A 21,600-nucleotide genomic window follows, 5' to 3' on the forward strand; every position below is an offset into this window, starting at 1 on the left:
CCACATAAACAGAAAAGTTAGAAGTGGTGCTGTGGCTCATGTGGTAGAGTGCCAGCCTTGACAAAAGAAGCTCAGGGACAGTCCTGAGCTCAAGCCCCAGGACTGGTAATTAAAAAAAAAAAAAAAAAGTTGGCCAGGTGCCAGTAGCTCATGTCTGTAGTCCTACTTACTCAGGAGGCTGAGGTCTAAGGATCACAGTTCAAAACCAGCTCCCACACAAAAGTCTGTGAGACCCTTATCTCCAGTTAACCACCAGAAAACTGGAAGTGGCCCTGTGGCTCAAATGGTAGAGGGGTAGCCTTAAACTAAAGAGCTCAGGGACAGTGCCCATGCCCAGAGTTCAAACCCCACAAAAAAAATAGTTGATATATAAGAAAAGGACAGTTCCAAAACAAGGAATCTGAGTTGTAAAAATATAAAAATGACTGCAGAGGGCCGGGAGTTTGGCTTAGTGGCAGAGTGCTTGCCTAGCATGCACAAAGACCCGGGTTTGATTCCTTGGTACCACATGCATAGAAAAAAGCTGAAATTGGTGCTGAGGCTCAAGTGGCAGAGCTCTAGCCTTGAGAAAGTCCAAGGGCAGGGCTCAGGTCCTGAGCTCAAGGCCCAGGACTGGCAAAAAAAAAAAAAAAGACTGCAGGCTGGGAGTTTGGCCTAGTGGTAGAGTGCCTGCCTAGCATGCACAAAGACCCGGGTTCAATTCCTCAGTACCACATACATAGAAAAAACCAGAAATGGTGTGGTGGCTCAGGGTAGAGCACTAGCCTTGAGGAAAGCCCAAGGACAGTGCTCAGGCCCTGAGCTCAAGCCCAGGACTGGCCAAAAAAAAAAAAAAAAAAAGACTGCAGAATATTTCTTTTAATTAGAGGAAGCATGGTACAAATGAGAACAAAATTCAACAGAAAGATGATAAAGAGATCTGGGAGCTCATCTTCCATCTCTGGTCCTGGCTCCTTCTTTTAGAGAAAATAAGCTGTGCTTTAGCAACCTTGCTAATCTACTAGGTTGGGAAGGTTCCCAGTGGCCTGGGACCATCTTCCTGCTGATGAACATGCTCTTTATAGTGTGGGGTTTTTATTGTTGTTTTGTTTTGTTGTTTTTTGTTTGTATTTTGGTGGGCCTGGGCACTGTCCCAGAGCTCTTCAGCTCCAGGCTACCGCCCTACCCCTTGATCCACAGCCCCACTTCCCCTTTTCTAGAAATTAATTGGAGATAAGAGTCTCACGGTGTTTAGTGCCCTGGCTGGCTTTGAACTGAAATCTTCAGATCTCAGCCTCCTGGGTGGCTAGGATTACAGACGTGAGCCACCATGCCCAGCTTATATTGTTTTTAGAAAGGTGTTTTATGGGCCAGGAGTGTAGCCTAATGGTAAAGTGCCTAGCTTGCATAATGATCTGGGTTCTATTCCTCAGTACCACATACACAGAAAAAGTCAGAAGTGGTGCTGAGGCTCAAGTGGTAGAGCTCTAGCCTTGAAAAAGCCCAAGGACAGTGCTCAGGCCCTGAGTTCAAGCCCCAGGACTTGTGTCAGCAGCTGAACTGAAAGTGTATATACAGATGGTGTTAGTATCTCGAATTGTGTTTCATTAGAATACATTATAGATTTCCATTTTAGTTTAAATGATCCAGCTGAATACATTAAATCAAAGCTAGCAGTTCTTCCATGGAGACTGTGTGTGTGTGTGTGTGTGTGTGTGTGTGTGTGTGTGTGTGTAAATGTACTTATGGCTTAGTACCTTAATCTCTGCTATTTGACAAGCAGAGATTTGGAGGATCACAGTTCCAGGCCAACCCAGTTAAAAGATTAACAATAAGTTCAGTATAATGATGTACATCTGGGGCTCTGAGTTTGGCCTAGAGGTAGAGTGCTTGCCTAGCATGCATGAAGATCCGGGTTCAACTCCTTGGTGCCACATACATAGAAAAAAGCCAGAAGTGGTGCTGAGGCTCAAGTGGTAGAGCTCTAGCCTTGAGAAAACCCAAGGGCATTGCTCTAGCCCTGAGTTCAAGCCCAGGACTGGTTTACCAAAAAAAAAAATATATATATATATACATATATATATGTATGTATATATTTATGATGTATACCTGTCAGCTCAGGACAGGGCACTGTCTTTAACCTTTTTTGCTCAAGGCTGGTGCTCTACCACTTGAGCCACAACTCTACTTTTTCCTTTTTTTCTGAGTAGTTTATTAGGAAATGAGAGTCTCGCCAGTTTTTCTACCTAGACTGGCTTTGAACTGCAATCATCAGATCTCAGATTTCTTTGTGTCAGATTACAGATGTGAGTCGATGGTGCCTGGCATACATTGCTTTCTTTTTCTTTTTTTCTTTTGTCAGTTCTACCAGGACTTTGTGCATGCTAGGCTAGCACTCTCCCACTAGGACACTCCTGGCCCTGGCAGACTTTCCTTTTTCTTCCCCAGTCCTAGTCTTGGAGCTTGAACTTAGGGCCTGAGCACTGTCCTTGGGTTTTCTCAAAGGTAGAGCTCTGCCACTTGAGCCACAGCACTACTTCAGCTTTTTCTGAGTATGTGGTACTAAGGAGTTGAACCCAGGGCTTCCTGCATTTTGGGCAAGCACTATAAAGGCCATACTCTTGGCCCTAGACATTGCTTTTTTTTTCCCAGTCATGGGGCTTAAACTCTGAGCCTGGGCATTGTCCCAGAGCTCTTCAGCTCAAAGCTACTGCCCTACCCCTGGAGCCGCAGCCCCACTTCTGGTTTCTAGTGGTTAATTGGAGATAAGAGTCTCAAGGTTGTTAGAATCCAGGCTGGCTTTGAATGGCAATCCTCAGATCTCTGCCTCCTATGTAGCTAAGATTACAGGCCTGAGCCAACATGCCTTGCAGACATTGATTTTTCATCCTAAAATTACTTGTAGTTCTTCCTAACTTTTTTCCAAGGCATTTTTATTTACATACACTTATTGAACAAGGAAGGTTTCTTATGATATTTCCACAGATATATATGATGTATCGTGATCAACTGCACTCATCTATCATTTTTCCCATATTCCAATCCTTTCTTCTTAAAATAATTTCAGCAGATTTTATTCCTCTGCTTTTATACTTACAAATAAGGCATTTTGACCCTATTCATCCTTTTACTCATTTTTTCAAGTAATTTACCCTCCTGAATATCTTCCCTTAGTTTTGGATTTTTTTTTTTTGTCTGTCATGGGACTTGAACTCTGGACCTGTGCACTGTCCCTGAACTCTTCAGTTCAAGGCTACCACCCTACTCCTTGAGCCACAGCACCACTTCCAGTTTTATGGTGGTTAATTGAGATATGAATCTCATGGACTTGGTGCCCAGGCTAGCTTTGAACAATGAACCTCTGATCTCAGTCCTGAGTAGCTAGGATTATAGGTGTGAGCCACTGTGCCCATCTAATTTTAAATTTTGTCATAAGATTAATAAGGATAATAGGAAATTTACTCTTCAATTACTCATAGTAATTTGTAGTAAAATCTGTTTTAGTTCTCAAATAAATCTAAGAAACATCTCTTAGAAAAGACATGCACTCAAAGAAAAATACATATCTGTTTGAAACTTGACACTGAGAAATAGAAAAATCTTGCTCCTATTGATGGGAGTCAACTATGATTTCTTGTTGCCACATGTAAAATTACTTCCTGCTCTGCCCAGACAGGTTTGTTTCCTATCTAGTCTTTTGATTTCCTGCATGAAGAGAGTGAGAATTATTGACTAGATAAGGAAGCAAGGATATCATGAACTTCTACAACTTATTCAACAGCATTGTGACTCCAAAAAGAAAGAGCACCTGCCACCTCATCTCCAGTCCTCCCTGCAGAAGATTCCATAACCCTCTTTCATCATATTTGGAGCGTGCACACACACACACACACACACACACACACACACACACACACACACACACTTGTTCTCCAGAAGCAGTTTATGAACTACACAAGACTGAATCCCAAAACAATGAAAATACTTGTTGAGCATTGTCTTCATAGTAAATCTAAGAGATCCCACTCTACTTAATTTTAAATTTAAATTTGTAGCTGCTAATGATTCACCCTAGAGAGGTGAAGTCATTACTCAGTTACATGTTGATTCCAATAAAAGAAAATAGAGTACACAGGCTCTTGCAGGTCAGCAAACTATATTTTTAATGAGTCTGCTAGTTTTCTGTTACCATCAGAAGTTGCCCAAAGAAATAAGAATTATGATTATATTTTCTTGCCAATTCTTAAAAGTATTAAAATGTCAGTTAGCCTTGTAATATTCTGATATTGTCTTAACCAACCATAAAATACCTTAAGTGTATTACATTATTACTGTTACTAAACTGTAACTCAACTTGTCCCTACATATCCTACTATTACTCTTTATTGAAAAGTAAAATAAAGATAACTGGACAGGGTTTGTATGCATAAAAATAATACATGCATTCTTAAAAGAAAGAAAATGAACATCCAAAGAGTTTTCTTGTGTATAATATACTTTTTATTATTTTTTTAATTATTTCTAAAGGAATAATATTAACATCCTCTACCATAGAAGGTATACATTGTAGATATTTGAAAGAACCATATGTGTGACCACAGACTATTAAATCAATGATGACTCAAATATTTGTGTGTGTGTGTGTGTGTGTGTGTGTGTGTGAGTGTGAGAGAGAGAGAGAGAGAGACAGAGAGAGAGAGAGCGAGACAGAGAGAGACAGAGACAGAGAGAAAGAGAACATGCTGATTGTAGGGTTTGAACTCAGGGCCTGAATGCTTTCCTGGGAGTTTTTGCTCAAGGCAAGTATTATACCACCTGAACCACAGCTCTACTTTCATCTTCTTGGTGTTAATTGAAGATGGGTCTCATGGACTTTCCTGTCCAGGCTTGCTTTGAACCCCAATTCTCAAATCTCAACCTTTTGAGTAGCTAGGATTACAGGCATAAGCCACTGGTACATAGCTTGTATTATTCTTGAGATTTTTCTCCTGTACTTAAGGGAATAAAGTGTTTAACTACTATTTACTTAATAATAAATTGCCTGAAGCCTGCTTATAGTTTAGTTAAGTAATAGAGAAAGGAATAAATATGATAAGTATTGTAATTAATGCAATTAATTACAGAACTCAAAATAAAGAGGATTTGTGTCCAGTGAGAGAAAGAGGATTTATGAAGTACATGACATGTAACATAGCCCTTGAAGGAAACAGTCTTGATCATGAAGATAAAAATGAAATGGAGGGGGACCTTCCTAGACAAAATAAGCCTCAAAGGATACATTTAGACATAGAGTGTACTCAAAAACCAAGATTACCATTTGGCTGAAACATGGCAAACTTGGACACTGTAAGGGACAGATGCAGAAATAAGAATGTATTTAAAAGACTCATTCTACAAAAATAAGTACAGCAGTATTCATAATACACAAAAGGCAGAAATAGTGTTCATCAGCTGATGATGTGTGTGACTAAACAAAATGTGGTGTGTCCACACAATGGGATATTACAAAAGGAAAGGAAGTATTAATACATGCTATAATCTTGAAAAGGTGATTCTAAATTTTAAAAAACAATGAAATCAGATACAAAAGGCCACATATTATGTGATTGCATTTCTATTAGCTATCCCCAAATAGGCAATTCCAGAGAGAGAAAACAAAGGAGTTGTTGTTAGGGCTTACCAGGTAAGCTGTAAGGAAATGGAGAGTGACTGCATACAAGTATGTTTTTTCATTTTGGAAGGTGAAAATTAGATCTACCACTGAGCCTCCAAACCAGGTTTCCTATTGGGATGATAAATACTTGGAACTTGGTAGTGATAATGATTGCACAGTACTGTGACTGTACTAAATGCCATTGATATGTGCTCTTTAAAGTGGTTAAAATGATAGATTTTATGCAACATGAATTTTGCCTATTTATCTAAGGAAAATGAATGTGATTCAGAAAAAGTGCAAAAATAGTGAAAGTTTTTTTGTTCTTGGTACTGGGGCTTGATCTGAGGGCCTGAATAGTAAGCTTTTTGTTCAAAGCTGGTACTGTACTACTTGAGCCACAGCTCCACTTCTGGCTTTTTGGTGGCTGGTTTCAAACTGTTGATCCTTAGATTGAAGCCTCCTGAGTAGCTAGAATTTATAGGCAAGAGCCACTAGCAAAAAAAAAAGTAATGACAAAATGTAAACTATGTAATATCACAATCTGAACAGTGTTTGGAGGACCTCAATCTGATCTACGGACAGAGAGAAAGGACATAGATGTTAGAGACAAAGAAGTCAAAGTTAGTAGGTTCTCCACTTGGTGAGCTTAAGGTAGACCATTCAGATTGATGGCCCTCACAACTGGAGGAACTACACCTGCAGTGCTACTATTAGCCTGAGTTCCTTGTTCATAGCCTAAGTTATAAGGAAATTCTTTTCTTGGCCAAACTATACAACTTCAAATTTTATGTCTCTTCCAGATTCCAAGAGAATACAGCAAGGAAAATAGGTAGCAAAGGAAAACATAAGCCCCTCCTCTTTAAAACTTTGTCAGGCACTTCTGGCTCACGCCTATAATCCTAGCTATTCAGGAGGCTGAAATATTAGGATCTCAGTTTGAAGCCAGTTTGGGCAGGGAAGTTCGTAAAGACTCTTATTGCCAATTAAGAGTGCTAGTCTTGAGCTTAAAAACTAAGGGACAGTGCCTAGGCCCTGTGTTCCAGCTCAAGTTCCAGTACCAGCACAAGAAAAAAATGGAGGAAGAAAAGGAAGAGGAAGAAGACTCAAATTACTTTTTTTTTTAATCTGTTAAGTAGAGATGACCAAATTCTAGTAATTTCTGGATTCCTCTGTGAAATTCCTGCTCTGAAATACTAGTTTTCAACATTTAGATCTTGTGTCCCTATATCCAGCAGTATTTGAAAATTGGAAACTGTTCATTTGTATCATCTAGTCCCTCTTTCTTACCTGACTTATTAAAAAAAAAAAGCATTTGTTTCATAAACTTAAAAGACCACATTGTACAGCTATTACTTACCAACAGGGAACCTGTCTGCCTGTGGACTGCAGAGAGCAGTATATAAACCTTTGGAATTAATTCCTTTGTGCATCCTTCCAATCATAGTACTGTCCTTTCTTTGCTTTTGTGTGGAATATTGTTTTACAGGAGCACCATAACTAAGGACACCTCCAGTGTCATGAGTACTGGCACACACTCTTGTCTATTTTCACATTTTTAAAGATAAAACAGGGTTCAAGCCATACATTTTTCTGTAAACTGCTAAAGACTGGAAAAAAATGACTTTCTCTTCTTATGACCTGCATTGACAAGAGGCATACCTACAGGAGGCAAAGAGATGAGTGAATCTCTTTTAAAGACTCTTGTAATGAAGCCTCCAAGGAATTACAGTGAATAGCAGAATTTGCAGTAGCTTCTAGTGATGAACATTGTGACAGGAAGAAGTTCAGGACCGTGGCTGTTGAAATATAGTCTGCTTTATTTTATATCAGCCTATTTTGGGTCCTAGTGAAAAAGTTATTTTAATAATATCTTGCTGTACTAGAAATATACATGTGACAGATGTCAGAAAAAGAGGAAAGTGCATTCTCTATGAGACATAAAGAGCTTATACAGCTGTTCCTTATTAGCCTTTAAAGTCAACACCAGGGCCCGGGAGTTTGGCCTAGCGGTTAAAGTGCTTGCCTAGCATGCACAAAGACTCGGGTTCGATTCCTCGGTATCCCACATACACAACCAAGCCGGAAGTGGCAGAGACGAGACACAACCAAACCGGAAAAGTGGCAGAGACAAGACTGCGACGGCGACAGAGAGCGAAAGAAGCGAGCTGAGCTGAAGTGAACAGAGCCCAACCGAGTGGTGGCCGGAGCGAGCGGGGCCGGAGCGAGCAGGACCGGAGCGTGCGGGAGCGAGCCGAGCCAGAGCCAGCGAGGCCGGAGCGAGCGGGGCCAGAGCGAGAAGGAGCCGGAGCGAGCAGAGCCAGGAGCAAGCCAGGAGCAGGGCCGGGCCGGAGCGAGCGGGGCCAGGAGCGTGCGGGAGCGACCCGGGCCGGAGCGAGCGGGCCGAAGCGAGCGGGGCCTGAGCTAGAAAGAGGGCCTAGCCGGGCCGGAGCAAGCGGGGCCGGAGCGAGCGGGGCCTGAGCTAGAAAGGGGGCCTAGCCGGGCCGGAGCGAGCAGGGCCGGAGCGAGCGGGGCCAGAAAGAGAAAGGGGCCAAAAAAAATAAATAAATAAAAAAAATAAAGTCAACACCAATGCACACTGAAACAAATTGGAAAGGACATAAGAGGTAGACCAGACCAGTTATCCTTAAGTGAATGTTTGAAAATATGGACTCTTCACAAGCTACTCCAGTGATTCCAAGGTAGACTGCCCAGTATCCAAAAAGACTTCTGGCATGGCCTAGTACTCTTACTTTATAAAAAAGGAAATAAGTACCCATACAAAGGAGGATGGAAGTTCAAAGCCAGCCCAGGCATGGAAGTCCATGAAACACTTATCTCTAGTTAACCCATTTAACCATCAGAAAACTGGAAGTGGTGCTAGGGCTCAAGCGTTAGAACACTAGCCTTGAGCTGAAGAGCTCAGGGACAGCACCCAGGCCCAGAGTTCAAATCCCATGACCAACACACAAAAAATCAATGTACAAATCTTGATTAATTTGCTAAATTCTTGTTTGGGAAGAAAAGCCAAAAAAGATATTCTTGGGATACTTAGGAGAATATGTATAGGGGTTATGATTTAATTAATATGGCATTAGTGTTAATTTTTTAGTTTGATGATAGTCTAATGGTTGCGTATGAGATACATCCTATGTGTTAGAGACATGCTAAAGCATGTAGGGATGAAGCATCATGATGTCTACACCTGTGAGGATGGAAGATTTGCTCATTTGTTTTGTTTTGGTTTTATGCTGGTACTGAGGCCTGGGCACTGCCCTTAAGCTTCGTTACTCAGGGTTACCTCTACCACTTGTCTATAATTTTACTTTCAGCTTTATTATAGCTAATTGGAGGTAAAACTCTTATGCACATTTCTGCCCATAGTCCTTGGGGTTCAGCCTCCTGAATAGATATGAGTATAGACATGACTCACTGGTGCCTGGCTGTACTGTTCTTTTAACTTTTCTTTGTGTTTAAAATGTAGATAGAGTTTTAAAGTTTTCATCAAAAAGGTCCTTTACATTCTTAGTTAATTCCTAGGTACTTCATTTTCTTTGAGGCTATTGCAGAAGGAGTTGCTTTCCTGATTGTTGCCTCGTTCCTCTTATTGTTGGCATATAGGAAGGCAGTTGATTTTAGACCTAGCTACCTTGCCAAAGTTTTAAATCAGCTCAAGTAGTTTAGCAGTGGAGTCTATAGAGTTCTTTAAATACAGAATCATGTCATCTGCAAAGAGGGAAAGTTTTGCTTCCTCTTTCCCTATTTGGATCCCCTTTATGCTTGCTTCTTGCCTTATTGCTCTGGCTAGGAATTCTAATACTGTGTTAACGAGCTTTTCGCCATTAAATATAATGCTAGCTGTGGATTTGTCATACACAGCTTTATTATACTGAGGAATGTTCCAAGAATTCCTAGTTTCTCCAGAGCTTTTAGCATAAAGGGGTGTTGGATCTTGTCAAATGCCTTTTCTGCATCTGGTGAGACAATCATGTGATTTTTGTCCTTGCTCCTGTTGATGTGTTGAATTATATTAATTGATTTGCGTATGTTGAACCAGCTTTGCATCCCTGTGATGAATCCTCTTTTGATGAGTTGCTGAAGATGATTGGCCAGTATTTTCTTGAAAAGTTTTGCATCAATATTCATGAAAGAAATGGGTCCATAGTCTCTTTCTTTGATGAATCTCTGTCTGGTTTTGGGATGAGGGTTATAGTGGCTTCGTAGAATGAGTTTGACAAAGAGCCTTCGTTTTCAATTTCATGGAAGAGCTTGAGGAGTATTGGTGTGAGCTCTGCTTTGAAGACCTTATAGAATTCAGCTGTGAAGCCATCTGGCCCTGGGCTTTTCTTGGATGGAAGGTCTCTTATTGCCATTTCTATTTCAGTGCTTGAAATAGGTCTGTTTAGTTGGATTAGGTTTTCTTGGTTCAGTGTGGGTATGTTAATATTGGCTAGAAATTCATCCATTTCTTCTAGATTCTCAAATTTGTTGGCATAAAGGTTTGAAAAGTATTCCCTCATGATGCTCTGGATCTTGATTATTTCTTTTGTGATATTACCATTCTCATCTGTGATTTTGTTTATTTAGGTGTGCTCCCTTCTTTTTTTGGTAAGATTTGCTAAAGGTCTGTCAATTTTGTTAATTTTTTTAAAAAACCAACTCCTTGTTTTGTTGATTCTTTATAGTTTTTTTGGACTCCAATTCATTTAATTCTGCTTTGATTTTAATAATTTGCTTCCTTCTACTGGAATTAGGGTTGGTTTGTTGCTCTTTTTACAAGAGCTTAAGGTGCGACATTAAAAGGAAATTAAAGCAGAACTGAGGAAATGGAAAAACCTCCCATACTCCTGCATTGGAAGAATTAACATCGTGAAAATGGCACTCTTACCAAGGGCCATCTACAAATTCAACGCAATACCCATCAATATCCCAATGTCATTCTTTAAAGAAATAGAAGAGACTATCCAAAAATTCATACAGAATAATAAAAGACCCCTTATAGCAAAATCAATTCTTAGCAGAAAGAACAGTGCAGGAGGAATTTCAATACCAAACTTTAGACTCTACTGCAGAGCTATAGTGACCAAAACAGCTTGGTACTGGCACAAGACCAGGCCTGAAGACCAATGGAATAGAACTGAGGACCCAGATGTTAACCCACAGACCTATGGCCACTTAATCTTTGGTATGGGAGCCAAAAAAATAGAATGGAAGAAAGACAGCCTCTTCAACAAGTTGTGCTGGCAGAACTGGTTAAGCTCCTGCAGAAGACTAAAGTTGAATCCTTCTTTGTCACCCTGCACCAGGATTAACTCCAAATGGATCAAGTACCTCGAGGTAAAAGCAGATACACTGAAAATTTTACAAGAAAGAATAGGAGATACACAAGTCAAAACTTTCTTAATAAGGACCAAGAATCACAACAAATCAGAGAAAGTTTGGATAAGTGGGACTGCATTAAACTGCAAAGGACATAGCTAGCAAATTAACTAGAAAGCCTACAGAGTGGGAAAAGATCTTCACTAACCATACAACAGACAAAGGCCTCATATCTAAAATATATCAGCAGCTCAAAAAATTAAATCACTCCAAAACTAATCTCCAAAGAAACAACCATCCCATTAAAAGATGGGCCAAAGATTTAAAGAGAGTCTTCTCTGAAGAAGAAATAAGAATGGTCTATAGACACATGAAGAAATGCTCCACATCTCTGGCCATACAAGAAATACAAATCAAGGGCCAGGAGTTTTGCCTAGTGGTTAAAGTGCTTGCCTAGCATGCATGAAGACCCGGGTTCAATTCCTCGGTATCACATACATAGAAAAAAGCCAGAAGTGGTGCTGAGGCTCAAGTGGTAGAGCTCTAGCCTTGAGAAAGTCCAAGGACAGTGCTCAGGCCCTGAGCTCAAGCCCAGGACTGGCAAAAAAAAAAAAAAAAAAAAAATACAAATCAAAACAACTCTAAGATTCCACCTCACTCTAGTTAGAATGGCCAGGATCAAGAAATCTAGTAACAACAGATGCTGGAGGGGATGTGGCCAGGAGGGATCACTACTACACTGTTGGTAGGAGTGCAAACTCCCACCAACCATTATGAAAAGCAGTATGGAAGTTCCTGAAAAGACTAAACATAGAGCTCCCCTATGACCCAGCAATTCCGCAACTTGGCATTTACCCAATCGTCCAGAAACAAGGACATACTAAATCCACTAGCACAACGATGTTCATTGCAGCACTATTTACCATATCACAGATATGGAACCAACCCAAATGCCCCTCAATTGATGAGTGGATCAACAAGATGTGGTATTTATACACAGTGGAATTCTATGCTGCTGTCAGAAAGAATGACATTGCCCCATTTGTAAGGAAATGGAAAGACTTCTAAAAAATCATATTAAGTGAAGTAAGCCAGACTCAAAGGAACATAGGCTCAATGGTTTCCCTCATTTGTCATAATCAGTAGAAACCTTGGGCTCTCCTAACAGAGATTTACAATAGAACAAAACCTAGATATATAAGGCCATATAGAATGAAGCTAAATGAAAGGACCTCCAGGATATAGAAACAAAAGCCATATAATGAGTGATTGTTGTCCTTAATGTACTATGTTATCTCTCATCTCTTTTGCTGTCCTTGGTTATCTCATATTGTTATAGTATTTCACCTGGTTATCTGATATATTGTATATATGCATATTTAGTTACTTGAAGTTGGATAGGGAAGGGAGGAAAACAAGATGAGGGGCTGGGGTGGGGGGAAGGAAATGGGGACCAAAACATGAGAAAGGGTATCAATGTATGTGAAGTAATGTATCTTCTATCTGGTGAATATAATGTAACCCTTCTATTAATTGCAATAAAAGTATATGAAAAAATGTATATAGATAGATGTATATGTAAATCTCCAACATAAAAGTTGAAAGGAAATTTTTTAAAAAGAAAGAAAAATTGATAGCTGTGGATTTGACTCAAGCGAGGCCCTGAGTTTAAAAGAAAAGTTAGAACAGTTATATGTGTGTGTGTGGGTGTGTGTATGTGCATGCACAGTCACACGCACATATGGGTATTTAAGAGAGACCATTGGGTCTGTTTCGTGTGTGTGTGTGTGTGTGTGTGTGTGTGTGTGTGTGTGTGTTTCAATATATATTAACTAGTGGAGGGGAAAAAAGAGGAAAGCCAATTTAGAAACAAAAAGTTATTGAAATAATTGTTAAACAGCTAACATTAATTTTATCTGTCAAATTTTAGGCTCAAGAAAAAGGAAGATTAAACTACGCTAAGGTAAGTATTTTTTATGTATACTATACAGCTTTACACATTTCAATTTGCTGTTTGATTACTGTTTACCTATGAAAAAGTCAAAAGAGAATCATTACATTGAAAGCTAACAGACATTTCCTATTAAGTAATCTACATCAGCAAAGGGAATATATTCATTCAATAATGTATATGTTTATTAGTAAGTACCTATTTCACTCCAGACATTTTATTAAATATTAGGAATAAAAGTGATCCAAAGCCTTTCTTTTCAAGGTATTTACAATCCACTGGGGAAAACAAGTAACTAAATAAACTAAATAGATAATATATGCTGCTAAATGCCAGACTTGAAAATATAACCAAGATGAGCTTTTACCACTATCAGAGAATACCTGTTTTCTTTTTTTTCTCTCTCTCTTTTTTGCCAGTCCTGGGGCTTGAACTCAGGGCCTGAGCACTGTCCTTTGGCTTTCTCAAGGCTAGAACTCTAGCACTTGAGCAACAGCACCACTTCTGGCTTTTTCTATATATGTGATACCAAGAAATCGAACCCGGGTCTCTGTGTATGCTGGGCAAGCACTGAATCACTAGGCCATGCTTCTGGCCCAGAATACTTGTTTTCTTGATCCATTTTCTTTCTTTCCTTTTTAAATTTATTTTATTTTTGCCAGTCGTGGGGCTTGAACTCAGGGCCTGAGTATCGTCCTTAAACTTTTTTTTCCTCAAATCTAGAGCTCTACCACTTGAGCCACAGCACCACTTCCAGCTATTTTCTATGTATGTGGTACTGAGGGATCAAACCCAGGTCTTCGTGCATGCTATGCAAGCACTCTATCACTAGGCCAAACTCCTTTCTCCCCCGCCCCCAATTTTTTTTATCGGTGGTGGGGCTTGAATTCTGGGCCTGGGCACTGTCCCTGAGCTCGTCTGCTCAAGGCTACCACCCTAACTCTTGAGCCACAGCCCAACTTCCGGTTTTCTAATGGTTAATTTGGAGATAAGATTCTCATGGACTTTAGTCCCCAGGCCGACTTTGAACCCTGATCCTCAGATCTCAGTCTCCTAAGTAGCTAAGATTATAGGTGCGAGCCACTGCACCCAGCTTCTTGATCCATTTACTGTTATTAAAAAAAAAAGTAAAAACCTTGAAAATGAATAATTTAGGACTGGGAGCATGGCCACATGGCCTAGTGGTTGCCTAGCATACACGAAGCCCTGGGTTCCTTCTCCAGAACCACATATACAGAAAAAGCTAGAAATGACGATGTGGCTCAAGTGGCAGAGTGCTAACCTTGAGCAAAAAGTGTCCAAGGACAGTGCCCAGGCCCTGAGTTTAAGGCCCAGGACTGGCGAAGAAGAAGAAGGAGAAGGAGAAGGAAGAAGCAAGAAGGGAAGGAAGGAAGGAAAAGAAAGAAAGAAAGAAAGAAAGAAAGAAAGAAAGAAAGAAAGAAAGAAAGAAAGAAAGAATATAAGTAATTTATAGAGTAGAAATTGATTTGTCTCATGGCTTTGGAAAGTATAGAAGTATGTGTTCACATTTGGTAAGGAACTTTTTGCCTCATTATAGCATGGTAGAGGGCTCCATGTGGTGAGACTGCTAGGGAATACCTGGGCGATTTCTACTGCCATCATTGCTGCCCTCCACCCCCAAATGATGTCAGCTAATCGTGCTTACCTACTAAAGGCCCTACTTCTAAATACCACCTATACATGAAATGGAGGATTCAGTTTCTAACATAAACTTTTGCATCTGAGAATGATTTGAAAGTTCACCTGCCTAGATCATGTTACTACCGTAAATTCACTCTCATTTAGTAAATTTACTCTCTTGTGCTGGGAAGAGCTGAGTAAGACGGACTAGGCATTCCAATGTTTCTTCTAATACTTTTTTTTTTTCTTTTGTCGGTAGTAGGGCTTAAATACTGGACCTGGGCACTGTCCCTGAGCTCTTCAGCTCAAGACTACCATTCTACCAAGTTTAACCATAGTGCCACTTCCTGTTTTTGGAGATAAGAGTCTCAAAGACTTCCTTCCTTGCCAGGGCTGGCTTTGAACCTCAATCCTCAGATCTCAGCCTCCTGGGTTGATAGGATTACAGAGTGAGCCACCAACACCTGACCAATGCCTGGCTTCTTCCAATAATTCTAATGTAGTACTCTGGCTAAATCCTTATGTGAGACCTCAGATCTAAGGGCACTGGTGCAGCTGGCAATCACACTTGGGTCGTATTCTGTTTTCTCCTCAGGGACTCATGGAACACTTAAAAGCATAAGACATAATTGTTTGACTAAATTAATATGATGACTGTCTGAATTATGCTACAATCCAGAATATCCAAAAGGGTGAACCTACCTGCACTCCAAAGATAGGAAAGAAGCATGATTCAGAAAGACTCTGCTGAGCCACACACTAGAAGCTCATACCTATAATCCTAACTACGTAAGAGACAGAGATCTGAGAATCTTAGTTCAAAGCCAACCCAACCAGCAGAGTCCTGATATTCTTTATTTTTAGGTAACCATCAAAAAGCCATAAAAGCTATGCTGGCCAGAATGCTGGCCACAGGAAAACTGAAACTCTGTTGCTGACCTAAAACCAAGCACTCTGACATCCCAGAGAGAGGTATATGTCTCTGGATCACATTCTGTGTTGTTTGTCTGAAATGCATCTCTCCTTTGATCTACCTCCCAGCTAACAATCTCCCACACAGAGCAGTATTCTTGTTACAGCCAATCATCAAGCCTTTATCAACATAGCATTCTCAGTCAGTTTGTAGTGTCCATCAGAGTTCACTCTTAGCGTTATACCTCTGGTTCTTTTACTTATTCTCTCTCCTTTTAGTTCCACTGTCATCCCACTAGTCAACTATGTGAGGAACTGCAACTGTTTCTGCACCCCTGCGTTCCATAACCACATTATAGACTGCATTCTCCTTTTAGTTTACCATCCTCTTTTTTCTCCCTTTTCAGTGCTCTTGACCAATCTCTTCATCTGAACCACTGAAAAGTCTACTGCTCGGTCTTCCTGCCTCACCCATCAATAAATTACTAGAAAGCATATCTATCTAAACCACAAGTTGGACAGTTTTCCTGTTCAGCCTCAGACCTCTTATTGGCTCCTGGTTGTCTACAAGGCATTCAAAGCTTGTTATATTGACATTTATGAGCAGTGTGATCTTGCCCCTGAGGGACCACCAATCTTGTACTCTATCAGTGAAAAATTAAGGAAAGCATGGTTTTACTTTTCTGTCTTGGTGGAACTGGGATTTGAAGTCAGGGCCTCTCAGACTTATTGAGCAAATGCTATGCCATTTGAGCAATATCCACAGCCCACTTTTCTGTCTTCAATAATAAAGAGTAATTTACAATCATGTGTAGGGAGTCTGGTTGCCTAGGTGGGATTAGATGCTTTCCTCCACTTTCTAAATACAGTGACATCTCTGTCATGGCTACTTCTCTTGTATCACAGTGATTCATTATGACACGGATCAAAGATTATTACTATTATTAGTAGTTAGTTTTACAAAGGGTTTACAATTCCGTAACTTGGCTATTATGAATAATGCAGCAGTTAACATGGATGTGCAATTGTCTTTACCATATCCTGATTTGTAATGTTCTGGACAGATGCCCAAGGGTGATATGGCTACATCATAGCATAGTTCTCTGTTTAGATTTTTTAAATTGTATTCTATTGTTGATTAATTTATAAAAGGGTTACAGTTACATTCGTCAGATAGTCAGTACATTACTTCTTGAACATTAATACCCCTTCTCATGTTTTTGTCCCACTTTCCCTCCCCCCAGATTTTTTTTTTTTTGAGAAATCTTCAAATCACTCTAGAGTGGTTTTACATTCTCTTCTCACCAAAGTTTAATAGTATTGCTTTTTCTCCACATCCCTATCAGCATTTGTTATTGTTCAAATTCTTGCTAGCCAGTCTTACTGGGGTGAGATGGAATCTCCATGTTGCAATTCTGAAAAGGAAGCTTTTGATATACATTGCATGGTGCACCTTGCACTATTGTCTCTTGTGCATTGTACTGTGGGCTGTCTTAACACGTACCTTGATCTGAATTGCGGTATGTGTCTGGGGAAGGAAAAAAGAAAGAGAAGTGATCTCATTGCCTGCAACGCTCATACTAACTAATGTAGGTATCCTGCTTGCTGGCTTAGGGGTCCCCTGGTGAGGTTATCTGTAAGCCAAATTTGAAAAACTCAGTATCATTCCAGAAGACTGTTGTTGCTGAAAATTTCTTTATCTCCAAGTGAGAAATAATTCACCAAAAGCCAAATTTTGCCTTAAAAATCAGATTTCAGGGAAACATAGAACACATAGAACATTATTTCAGTCATGCACACTGGCTCTATATACCACCACTCAGATTTTGTCACTCTTAAATGGAGAGGAAGTAGGAGGGCAGTGGAAGAGGTGATTGTTTTAAATTCAGCCTCAGCTGGGTCTCCAGAGTGTCAGACACATTCAGCAAATAGTGGCCTGGACTTAAATGAGAAACTGAAGTACTTGGAAGAAAGAGAAACAAGCTTTTGCAATATAGTCTAGCCTAACCTCAAATTTTTGATCCTTCTGCCCCCACCTGGCTTTCTTGCTAGTTATTAATGAAGATAAAGTCTTAGAAAGATTTCTGCCTAGGCTGACTTGAAATTGTGATCCTTGAAATCTCAACCTCCTGAGTAGCTAGGATTACAGGCATGAACCACTGACCTGGCTGAATCAGCTTTTGATTTTTTGTTTCAATGGATTCTAAGTATGAGTGCTTTTTACTGTTGTGGTGCCTTCCTTCCTAAGCTATCAAAGCACTTTTGACAAGTGTGGGTTCAAGTTTCTCCTTTCTTCCCACTGCTGAAGGCCACCCACCTTGAGGTGTACAAGGATCAAAACTGTTTCACTGTGTAAGCCAATTCTAGCTTCTAAGATGGGAAAACAAAGAACATCATACTTACCCCACTAGACCTGCAGAGAATGTTTTATAAGGTGAGTGTAATTACCTAAAGTGAAAAAGCTGGCATTGAGCTTTACTATGGTGCACAGTGCTGCGGGAATGTTAATTATAATGACAGGTCTGCAACCCCAAGTTGTACCCCTCCCTTCTCCCTGATCCTTAGGCTGCTGACCCCAAGGTTAGCACAGTTCATTGGGCTTGGTGCTGGAGGAAAGAGTGCTGCCTACTAAATTGCAGGAATTCTTGGGTGTGGGTTGGGACTGGTGAAAAAGCTTCTCAGACCACATTCATGCTTGCTTTGCTATGGTAACTAATATATATGTCTAAAAGCAAATGAATATGTTGACTGCTCTTGCTTAGAAAAACATCTACAAACGTCTGTGTATTTTCCCCAGCTGGAGCTGAGCGTATGCCTGTAGTTTAGCCTACTGCTACTTGAAATAAGCATGCTGCTAAAAGACTGCAGCAGATGGTATTTTTGCCACTTCAGGCAAAACATGGCACCTATGGTTCGACTTTCTACAATTTTAATTTTTAACATTTTGAAATGCTCATCACAGAGACATAGGCTTTTCCACAATTTTCTTTTTAATAATTGCTTTAGATATACAGATATGAGTAAATACATTTGGTCAAAAACCAGACTGTTCAGCACTGTGAACTCTGCCTCCTGTTCATTCTTTCTCTGGTGGCTAAGACTGTATCCTAAGTGGGCTGCAATATTCATGCTGATTTTGACACAAAGATAAGATCCCTTGCTTTGTTTAGCATTTCATTATTTACCATGACTCAGTACATAATATCCAACTTTTAGATGGTTCACTCCAAGCACAGAATGGCTCAAGGTTGTGTAGTTGATAAAGAAAAATCCTTTTTCTCCTTTCATTTTTTAGTTTTTTTTCTTTTGGTGTATGTGTGTGCTGGTAGTGGGGTTTGAACTCAGGATCTCTTACTCTTGCTTGCATTTTTCCATCTAAGCTGGCACTTTACCACTTGACCTACATCTCTACTTCTGGCTTTTTTCTGGTTAATTAGAGAATAAGAGTCTCTGAAGGATTTGTCTGCCCTTGCTGGCTTTGCAACTTGGTCCCCAGATCTCAGCCTCCTGTGTAGCTATGGTAACAGGTGTTAGCCACCTGCTTCTGGCTAGATGTTTATTCTTTAAGCATACAGTTCCCAAGCGAGTGTAAAATATTTCTAAGAAGGGCAGAAATTGAATACATTGTCTTCTAGAATTGGTTCAGGGTTCCCAGGGGGTGGCATGTTCTCTGGCTATGTCCTGCACTGTCTCTCAGGCATCAGTGCCTAGCAGCCACTGCTCTCCCCTTAACTTCCTTCCCCAGAAGTCCTTGCACATTTTATTACCATAAACTTCATTTGCATAGAGTGCACATTAAAATTCTCTTCTCATCAGCAATAACACCCACTGACATTTGCTCTCACAAGATCCCATTTCCTTAATTCCCTTTAAGAAAAGAGAATATTTTCTCTTATGTCATGATTCTGCTCTCCAAGCTCTGCCCTGCTAGCTATTTTTTTTTTAATTGTTGTCTTATCTCATAGTGAGTACAAAACCCTGCTTTTTAAACCTTGAGAAAGCCCCGTGACAGTGCTCAGGCCCTGAGTTGAAACCCCAGGACTACCTTTATCTAGCATTTACTTTTTGCAGGCAGTTTTTCTATCTTGCTTTCCCACAATCCTAGCTCATTGGCTCTGAGAATTGGCACGTTTAGACAGCAGATATTGCTGTTGTTTTCTTCCCTTTACCCTTTTCTTAGGCAGATGCTTCTTCCTATCCTGAGACATTAGCTCTTTCGATAAAACGGTCCACACATCACTACTTTCCTCTAGCGCCCTCCACCCCTTTTTTTAAATTAATTAATTAATTTATTTATTTATTTAGGTGACAATCCTGGGGTTTCAATTCAGAGCCTAGGCACAATCCCTAAGGTTTTCTGCTCAAGGCTACTACTCTACTGCTTGAGCCACAGCTCTACTTTCAAATTTTTTGGTGCGTAATTAGAGATAAGAGTCTATGGACTTTTTCCAGCCTGGACTGTCTTCGAACCTTGACCCTTAGATCTCATCCTCTTGAGTAGCTAGGATTATAGGTGTGAGCCACTGGCACTCAACTCCTCTAGCCTCTCTCTCTTTTTTTTTTTTTTTTTTTTTTTTTTTGGTGTTGGTCCTAGGGCTTCAACTCAGGACCTAAGCACTGTCCCAGAGCTTTTGTGTTCAAGGCAAGCATTCTACTACTACTTGAACCACACTTCTGCTTCTAGCTTTCTGGTGGTTAATTAGAGGTAAGAAGCTCACAGACTTTCTTGCCCTGACTGGTACTGAACCATAATCCTCAGATCTCAGCCTTCTGAGGAACTAGAATTACAGGTATGAGCTACTGCACCTGTGTCCTCTAGCTTCTTAAAAGGTATTTTACCATATAGTATTTCTGGTTTCATTAGTCATATTATGAACACTATCTAAAAGTATTGATATTCCCCTCTCTTATCTTGGATTAGATCTTATCAAGGATTAGATGTTTGTAACAAAATTTAAAGAAAAAAGCCTAGCCAGTGGTAGCTCACGCCTGTAATCCTAGCTACTTAAGGAGGCTGAGATCTAAGGATCAAGGTTCAAAGCCAGCCTGAGCACAAAAGGACCTGAGACTCTTATCTCCAATTAACCTCTAGAAAAGGGAAATGGGGCTTGGTAGGGTGGTAGCCTTGAGCTGAAGAGTTCAGGAACAGTGCCCAGGCTGAGTTCAAGCCCCATGACACACACACACAAAGTTGAATTATTGTGACATGGTTGCAATTGTGTCAAGTTTATATTACCATAAACCTTGGAAAACAACATGTAAAAATATAAAGGTATTAAAGATCTGGGCTCTGGTGACTCACACATGTAATCCTAGTTAGTCAAGTGGTAGATATCTGAAGATTGAGATTCAAAGCCAGCCGGGGTAGGAAAGTCTGTAAGACTCTTTAATTGAGCACCAAAAAGCTGAAAGCTGTGGTTTAAGTGGTAGAGCACTTTGAACAAAAAGCTCAGTGACAATGCCCATGCCCCAAGTTCAGTCTCCAACACTAACACACAGTGGGGAGGGGAGGAATTTAAAGTGATAACTTTTTTGGGGGGTGGGGGTGCAGGGCCAGTCCTGGGGCTTGAACTTGGGCTTAGGAACTGTCCATAAGCTTCTTTTGCTCAAGGCTGGTATTCTACCACTTGAGCCACAGCACCACTTCTGGCTTTTTCTAGGCCACTCTACCACTAAGCCACATTCCTAGTCCCCTAAAGTGATAACTTTTTTCTTTCCTTTTTTTTGTGTGTGTGTTAATGTGTATGTGTGTGTTGTGTCTCTGTGTGTGTGTGTGTGTGTGTGTGTGTGTGTGTGTGTGTGTGTTCATCAGTCCTGGGGCCTTTTTTGCTTAGGCTCCCACTCTACTACTTGAGCTGAAGCTCTACTCATAGCAGAAATACACATTTGGGAGGTGTAATTTTTTTTTTTTTTTTTTGCTGGTTATGGCTTTAACTCAGGACCTGAGCATTGTCCTTGGGCTTTCTCAAGGCTAGAGCGTTACCACTTGAGCCACAGCACCACTTCCTGCTTTTTTTATATATATGGTACCTTGGAATTGAGCCCGGTTCTTTGTGCATGCTAGGCAAGCACTCTACTACTAGGCCAAACTCCCAGCCGTGTAATTTTTTTTGGTAATTTAATTTGTTGTTGTTGTTTTTTTACT

The 21,600-nt window shown here is 40.3% G+C and overlaps 1 protein-coding gene across 1 annotated transcript in view; it reads left to right on the top strand.

Annotated features, from left to right (window-relative positions):
- Pdss2 (decaprenyl diphosphate synthase subunit 2) overlaps nucleotides 1-21,600 on the top strand; it is a 212,268-nt gene that overhangs the window by 173,926 nt on the left and 16,742 nt on the right. Inside the window, exon 7 of the mRNA XM_090338343.1 lies at nucleotides 12,882-12,914. Coding sequence (XP_090194469.1) covers nucleotides 12,882-12,914 — 33 coding nt within the window. The remainder of the gene's footprint in view (nucleotides 1-12,881; nucleotides 12,915-21,600) is intronic.

This window comes from Megascapheus bottae, chromosome 8 (genome assembly GCF_031878675.1).
Source record: "Megascapheus bottae isolate mThoBot1 chromosome 8, mThoBot2.hap1, whole genome shotgun sequence".
NCBI classification, from domain to species: domain Eukaryota; kingdom Metazoa; phylum Chordata; class Mammalia; order Rodentia; family Geomyidae; genus Megascapheus; species Megascapheus bottae.